Source organism: Ostrea edulis, chromosome 2 (genome assembly GCF_947568905.1).
Source record: "Ostrea edulis chromosome 2, xbOstEdul1.1, whole genome shotgun sequence".
In the NCBI taxonomy this organism is placed as follows: domain Eukaryota; kingdom Metazoa; phylum Mollusca; class Bivalvia; order Ostreida; family Ostreidae; genus Ostrea; species Ostrea edulis.
Window position 1 is genome coordinate 62579602 of NC_079165.1, and position 8719 is coordinate 62588320.

General features: G+C 34.0%; 2 protein-coding genes across 2 annotated transcripts in view; one reads left to right on the forward strand and one right to left on the reverse strand.

Annotated features, from left to right (window-relative positions):
* Positions 1-3977: 3977 nt before the first annotated feature.
* Positions 3978-7253, reverse strand: LOC125680530 (DNA repair protein XRCC2-like). The gene is made up of 2 exons (XM_048920199.2): positions 7123-7253; positions 3978-4872 (listed from the first exon to the last, which is right to left on the reverse strand). The coding sequence occupies exons 1-2, from the start codon at positions 7144-7146 to the stop codon at positions 4015-4017; spliced, it is 882 nt and encodes a 293-aa protein (XP_048776156.2). The 5' UTR covers positions 7147-7253; the 3' UTR covers positions 3978-4014.
* A 101-nt stretch (positions 7254-7354) lies between these two features.
* LOC125680001 (uncharacterized) overlaps positions 7355-8719 on the forward strand; it is an 88656-nt gene continuing 87291 nt past the window's right edge. The window contains exon 1 of the mRNA XM_056153421.1: positions 7355-7702. Coding sequence (XP_056009396.1) covers positions 7596-7702 — 107 coding nt within the window. The 5' untranslated portion in view covers positions 7355-7595. The remainder of the gene's footprint in view (positions 7703-8719) is intronic.

Below are 8719 nucleotides of genomic sequence, written 5' to 3' on the forward strand. Positions count from 1 at the left end.
GATCTTTTTTTCTCTTTTAAATACATGTACTAGTGTAATGGTTTGATGTGAGGCACGAAAACAGAATTTCATGACAAGACTCCAAATGACCGTACACATGCAATAAATGCCATCAACAGAAAATAGTGTGTGTAAGAAAAATTTCTTTTGAAATGAAAAGCTATCATCCCCTTGTAACATGAGTATTTAAGATTTTTCCTGCCATTGACCTCAATTACTTTAGGCTCAGGAATCCAGAATTTGTGCAACTTGATATCATCATGCAGAAGTAAATGAAAATGGATTTAAAATACATTTAAAATCTTGTAAAAAAAGGAATTATCCATTCAGGAACCTTAACAGTTGGAATAGAGATCTTTGTATGAGGTAACTATTCTGCAAGTGTGATTTAAATTCAGAGAAGGCTTGTAAATTAAAGTTATGTACAAGGGTGTACCAAAAATGTGTGAACTAAAGATTGATTGGACACTAAATGGTAATATATTCCAACAGCAACTCTGTTGTGAGGGGATAATAAATATTATATCGGAGATGATATCTAAAAGGAACCAAGTCTAATGAAAGCATGAGTGCACTGCCTAAATCTGAAATCTTAGAAAATCTTGAATTATTTTGATACATTTGATGTGGAGTTACAATTTAATGTATTGAAATTTTTTTTTAATTTGAGTTATGAAGTTGTATGAATTCGATTTAGAAGAATTAATAAAGTTCTTGTCGTTCAAATCTAGAATTTGACATTTTCTAGAGGTTTTCTGTGGAGGTATAATGTTTTTGACTAGTTCTGTCGGTCCCTTGTCAGCGCAACTCCTCTGAAAATGCTCAACAGAATTTCCTGAAACTTTGTAGTTAATAAGGAAACACTGTAGATGTGTATATTCCCAGGAAATTCAGATTCAATAATTTTTCTTGAGAGTTGTGCTCCTATTGAACTTAGAATTTTGAGCCCATCTATCCTGTTCCTATCAGTGCAACTTCTCCGAGACGGATCAAAAGAATTTCCTGAAACTTTGTAGTTAATAAGGATACACTTAGACTTGCTCAAGTCTCTATGTTGTTTTTATTACATTATCAATTTCATCCAAATTTTACTGTGTTTCTCTGCTCTCTACCATACTTAATGTCACCAAACATGTTTGGCATTATCAAAAGTATTAAAGAGAGCAATGATTATTAAACATAGAGACTTGAGCAAGTCTAGGATACACTGTGTAGATGTACATATTCCCAGGAAATTCTGATTCAATAATTTTTTTGGGAGTTATGCCCCTTTTGAACATAGAACTTGTGCCAAAATATAATACTTTTAACAAATTGTGTGGGACTGGCTTCACACAGAGTTCTTGAAAACTTTTTTTCTCTGTCAGACGTTTGGACTGATAACACTGGGAATCTTATCAGCCCGAATAATGCAATCTTGTTGAAAACAAAAGGCCCACAGGCCTTAATTATCAGTCGAGTATTAAAAGTATCACTATCCCCAAGGGTTATGAAATCTAGAATAATTTTCTTGTTATGCATATCTAAGCTTAATTTTAATATTGCAGCAGCAGTATAAAACATTGGATGTGTTCTTAAAACACAAATTACAAATTATGCCAATTTCAATCAAACTTGGTACAAATTATCTTTGTGTGATGGGGATTCCAGATTATTAAAATGAAGGACTATACACCTTTCAAAGGGGAGATAATGCAAGGGGAAAAAAAGGAAATCTTTTCAAGAACCACTGGGCCAGGAAAGTTGAAATATACATGACAGCTTCCCCAGGCATCATGCAGATTCATGTTTGTTAAAATCATGGCCCCCGTAGGTAAGATGGGGCCACAAATAGGGATCAAAGTTTTACATGCAAAGATAAAAGGAAAATCTTAAAAAATCTTCTTCTGAAGAACCACTGGGCCAGAAATTTTTAATTCACATAAAGAGCTTCCTCAGGACTACGCCTGGCGTAGTGCAGATTCAAGTTTGTTGAACTCATGGTCCCCAGGGGTAGGGTTGGGTCACAATAGGGGATCAAAATTTGACATGAATATATAAAGAAAATCTAGAAAAATTGATATTTACACAGCAGCTTCCTGACAGTGCAGATCCAAGTATGTTAGATTCATGCGCCCCCTAGGGGTAGGGGGGGGGGGGGGGGGGGGGGGGGGCTCAATAGGGGATCAAATTTTACATGCGAGTAGATAGGGAAAATAATATTTAAAAATGTTCTCAAGAAGCACTTGGCCAGAAAAGTTCAAATTTACATGAAAGCCTCCCGAGTACATCCATGTTTGTGCATTTCATGGTCCCCGGGGGGAAAAGTGGGGCCACAATAGGAGATCAAAGTTTTACATATGCTGATACGTAGAAAAAATCTTTAAACTTATCTCTTCAATTATTTATGCTAAGGCTTTCATCTAGATTAATATATTTTAAATATATAATATTTTTAATATATTTTGTGTATACATTCTTTACAGTAAGACCTTTCATGTGATACATTGATGTGTGATCTTGTGACCTTGATCGGGAAGTTTGATCAACTTTCGATAAAAATCTTACCTAAACAATATGTCCTGGACTATTTAAGTCTTTCCCGTCTTGTATATGAATTTCTTATGGCAAGAGCTTGTATTTTCCTTTGATCTTGAACTTTGATCTACTGTTAAAAAATTATAACCTGTTGAGTATATCCAGAACTATTTAAGGTAGGGCTTTCATATTTTGTTTATAGATCCTTTAAGACAAGGCCTTGTGACAAAATGGTGTTTGATCTTTTGACCTACTTTTAAAGCCCCCTGACCTATTCATTATTTCTTGCACCATTTCAGGTAAGGCTTTGATATTTTGTTTATAGATTCTTTATGGCAAGATTGTGTTATACTTTGACCTGGAAGTTTTACCTACTTTTAATAAAAACCGTGACCTATTCAATATCTCCTGAACTATTTACGATAGAGCTTATGTTTTGTATACAGATTTCTCATGGCAAGATCTTTCATATCGTACCATATGATCAATGACCTTGGTTTTATATATAGGTAGGGCCAAGGTGATTCAGGTGAGTATGTGGCCCATTGGCCTCTTGTTTGACTTTGCTAAACTTTGAAATCCTATTGTGACCCAAAATAGACCCAGATTTAACAAACTTGAATCAATACCATACAAAGAACTTGTCTATCATATAACCAAGTTTGACGATTAATGCATATGGTTCATCTGTTTTGAAGAAAAAGATTTCTAAATACCATAAATACTGTCACCTTAATTCTTTGATTTCTAGAATATATGGACTAAGGATTATACATAATAAAGGTTTTAATATATACCCACCAAAATGTGCTATTGTTTCAAAATTAGGTGTATTTTGTGCAAGAATCCCAATGCAAGTCAGAAAATTTGGTGTTTCTTTGAAGTTTTGAATTTTTATGGATGCTCAGAAAGCTGTTATCATTTCATTGAATCCCTTTCACCAAAGGATACTTTGTGTTACCTTTGGTTGAAACTGGTAAAGTGATTCTCAAGATTTTCAAAATGTTACATCCAATTTTTCATATTATCTCCCCTTCAAAGAGAGTATGAACCTTCATTTTAAAGAACTTGAAAACACTTTACCCAAGGATGCTTTGTGCTAAATTTGGCCCAGTGGTTCTTCATCAGATTTTCTAAACGTAACCTCCAATTTTTCTTAATCATCAATTATCTTCCTTTTGAAGATTCATTTGAATCCCCTTCACCCAAGGATGCTTTGTACCAAGTTTGGTTGAAATACACCTAGCAATTTCTGAGAAATTTATTTCCTGAATCTTCAAATAATTTTTTTGATATACCAACTCTTCAAATCCAAGTACCGTCAGATGTGATTGTTACTTATTAGTCAAGAGAATGTTTTAAATGTCACAGAAATTATACTTTCTTTGCTGACGATGATAATTTTATTTCATGATGCAAATATTAAGATCCATCAGCTATTGAAATTAAAGATTACAAAATTTTAGATATAAATAAGATATAATTTATTACTTTCAGTTACATAGACTGTACACCATTTTCTGTGATTTTAAATGTAATTGCTGATCTATCAGTTTTGCTCATCCTATTCTCAGTACCGTAACACCTAAAACTGTTTGTAAAAATTTGCTTTTCGAGAAGAAATTTCTTTGTTACAAACTGTCCCCATGCTTTACACATATAGTCTTGATGATCTGATTTGAAGTTCTCAAAGTGACTAACGGATGATGCTTCGGAGATGAAATCTTCATCACGTGTCCTCTTTTTATAAAAATCACACTTTGTGGCTATCACAATTAAACTGAAATTGTTCACAAATTTGGACAACACTTTAGTGGCTAGTTTCATATTTTTCTCCTGTGCAGCCACACTCTCTCCATTGCTACACTTATCAATCCAGTAAAAGGCTGATATGCTATCGATCATCACAACCGATATATTGGGATTACTTAAGAGTGTTTGTTCCAGACTATAAAGTGTGACAAGAAACTCGGAACTACTGGCACTTCTGATTAACGAGAGTTTGGATAAACACTTCTTAATTAGCACTTCAATATCATTGGTCAGTTCTAGGTCTTGTTGGTCAACAGTTTTCAAGTTCACACTGATTCGATTTTCCATAAGTGCAACTAGTCGAAGAATGGAAAATTTGTAGTCATTGTCAATGAAAATGACACTGGCATCCTTGCCATTCAGAGGAATGGATTTCCATGTCTTGGGTAGGATTACACTAGCCACAATATTGAGAAGAATTTCTGATTTGCCTGTTCCTTCCAGTCCACAGAGCTCAACTACATCTTTTGGATTTAGTCCATCTTTAAATATTGGTGAGACGACATCGGAAATGGAGGGACGACTTCCTAATCTTGCTAAAAGCTGGAAAAAATATGAATTTGAGAAATATATGCAATTTAAAACATTGCACTCTATAAAATACATTTTAGGACTGTGAAGTCTATAAGAATGGTAAATTAAAACCATAAGGTATCAGGTATGTTCTGTCAAATTGATACCTAGCTGACACTTTGCAGTTTCTTAATGCAATCAACATTCTACAAGTGAAGTACTATTTGGCTACATCCATCCAAATATTTTTTTTTATGATTAAGATACCCATGAAGCATTTGTTATATTTACACTAGAAATTTCCTATAAGGACTATAACACATCCAACCCCCTTCATGAAATTCATCTGTACTGTAACATATTTGATATACTGACAAGTATATTTGAATTCATTCTAGAATAAATGCATTACATACTTATGGACCACACTTAGTCATGAACCAGTGGGGTTAAATGGTAGACCTAGACATGGAATAAACCAGTGATGATTTTTTATGTAAGTAATAATGCTGTTTTAGTCATTTGATAACAATCAGCAAGTATGACCTTGGCATGCCTCTTAAGTTGTGACACACTCCTGAATCCAAAAATATATTATAACAAAGATTTAAAATAACAACTTTTTTAAGTCTCATATTAGGCCAAGTAAAATTAATTAGTAAATTATCATTCAAACTTCACAAAAAAATGGGGCGGGTGGGAGGATTTTATTATTTATTTTTCGCCATGGTATTCTTGACCTCGAAAATGCCTTCTCTCATTGAGAAAAGGCTTTATAAATCATAATTACATGTGTATTTGGGTTTCTAAAAGGCAAAGTGAAACAAAGTATGTTTACGATACCGGACCGGACATAAAAATATCCGGAAATTGTAATTTTGAAAAATAAAAAAAATCGGGGCGGGGCAATTTTCGAGGGGCGGGCGGGAATGATAATCTACTAATTAATTTTACTTGCCCTTATCTTGTGTGCAGCAGTATTTCTTTAAAAATGCACACTCCACTGGAATATTTTTAATAATCATACTAGATATTGAGTTCAAACCTTCTGAATCCCATCAAAAAAACATGAAGACGTGATGCTTTCATACATGTACGTTATGTCACTTCAAAGCAAATTTTCAAGATTACAGTGTCACCTATTGAGTTTGCTAACCATACATCAAGAATATGTACCAAAATTTGTTAACTTCAATTTACAGGTCCAACAAACCAGAGAATCCTTGAGAGCTCTAGAGAACCCAAGGATTTTGAATTATTACAAGTGTATAAACTATTTGACTAAATTGATTATTGATGATAGTACACATATTAATCATACTAACGGATTTACATCCACCTATAACCCATTTTATTCGGAGATTTAATGCTCTGCCTTGCCGCTTGTTAATTTATGTTATCGCGTTCCTGATTACTCTAGAGTTCTCTGTTTGGTAAGACCGTGGTAAATACTGTATTTCAATTTCTGATTTAAACAATACACAGCCTATTTTAGCCCCAACTTTAGCCTTTCCCTAAAAATCTGTATTTTCAATTTCATTCTCATATAGATCATCACTTGCTGAGAATACAAATTCACGGAGCACCTGAACCACGAGGCAACCATGGTTACTAAATTTTTCCTGACCCGCGAAGGCCAGGTTGAGAATAATTGGTTAATTAGCCTAAAATGAAGCCTATTACTGAAGGTGTCTCAGTAAAAAAAAAAGACCCTTGTACATTAATAATATTCAGTTTGTGCATAAACACAGTGAGCTCACGAATTTCTAGCCCTCATGTAAAAAATCGCTAAAATGCATCAAAGATGCGTATAGCCAAGTTGCAGTTTGGAAAATCATGCACGCTTGCATTCACAAAGTAAAAACATGCACGTATTCAATATAGTTTATAAGTATGAAGCTTTGAATGGCCGCAAGAGGTATTTAGTGTGATAATGACCTTGACCTTTGGATTTCAAAAGCAACATGAATCTAGAATGTCATCAGGATCTGAAGTCATAAACATGCACCAGCAAGTACATGTATAAAAATTAGAGGCAAACTCAAATCTACAGTATATAGTGAAAAAGAGACCTTGACCTTTAACCTAAAAATAAATAGGAACCTTCCTCTTTTGGATGTGATCATGTTATGTATGCACCAAAAGGTATGAAAGTTAGACCGGACAAGCTAATTGTGGACGCCGACTGGACGTCCATCCTTCGCCAATTTAAAAGCCGAGATTTGCTACGCAACTCGGTTAAAAATTGGAATAAGCTATTGCTGAATAAATATTGCCTACCTGTAGGCCCGTCTCACTCTGCATCTTTTGTAATATGACATCATTGTTCACAAAATTATTCGTGTTCGAACACTGTCTTTTTATTGTGTCACTTTGTAGCACTTGTGGCTTTGTATTTAATCACAATGATTATACTCACTCTAATCAGTAACGTTGCACATAAAATGAAGATAGTATATAATATTATTATCAAGTTGGAATAAGATTTTGTACGACGTGTTTTGCTGGTGCAAATGCATTGCGCATGCGTCAACATGCAGACTAAAGAACATAAACACTGCGAAAAAAAACTGTTCATCTCCAGAAGAAAAAATATGAAAATTACGATTATGTGGAAATACATTTAGTTATGCATGTAATGACTCTTTAGAAATAAATTGAAAGGTAAGTCTGCATCTGAAATCGACTTGTACGCATCACAATTTGATGTAGATTGCTCAGCTGTTCTTGCATGTTGCAGAAGTTTTGAAGACATGGCAAATCGCACCCCACTGCATCAACGCAGACGGAAAAGGGCTCAACCACCTGTGTTTAGTGGTATAACCGGATCATACGAAGACAAAGACAGTGATTTTCTATGGTTTGTAATAGAATTTTTATGAATGGCATATTTTAATTTACATATTGTGTTTAAAACCCACCTTTTTACTTAAATTGTAGGAAACCTTTAGATCATTGATATAGAATTGGTATACCTTGAACTACAGGGATTAATATAGCAAACTTTTAATATTATATTACGATGGAGTTCTGGAGCATATATTTTGGTCTGCTACATTGATATTAGGGTCACAAGCACTATTAATCTGAGACTAAAACACTCTGTGTAATCAACAACAGGTCACCACCATTTAGGTTTGCCATGTAAATACATCACAGGAACTGATGATGACTTACTATAGATTGTATTTTATAAATCCAGCATAGTGTATATAAACACAAAGAGTTGTAGACACTTAGAATGGACTACCGAATGATGTTACAGCAGCAAAATCAGTGAAATCTTTGAAAAACAAATTAGATAAGAGACAAAATATGGAAGGAACACCCAATGAATTGGATTATAAATGTTACAATTAATGCTACCAGGAAAGAGTAAATATTATGTATCTTATTCTGTTTAAACACGCCAAATTGAGAGGGACTAGTGATGTCTGTGCATTTGAATAGGACATACTAGGTAGACATATAGCTAGATAGGTATAATGGATTGCAGGTGACATTTTCAGTTATGCATAGATTATTTTTAAATATGCACGAAAACTTTTGCCATTGAATCATTAATCATTATTGCTAATAAATCAAAGAAGTTTAGTGATCACATACCAACAATTATTACTTTTTTAAAAGAACAAAGTATTGTACACTATATTATGCAATACATTAGTTATAGAATGTGTCAAACAAGTAATAGAATTATTGTAGAAAATAAAACGCCAGTTATGAAAGTCAGCTCATACAATGGTATCAGAGTACACCCCCCCCCCCCCCCCCCCCCCCCCTTACAGCAGAGTCAGTATTTCCAGAACAATCCAAAACAAGACTTATTTTCCTCGTGTTAGCACAGTTACAATTAGTTATTTAGTTATCACAGTAA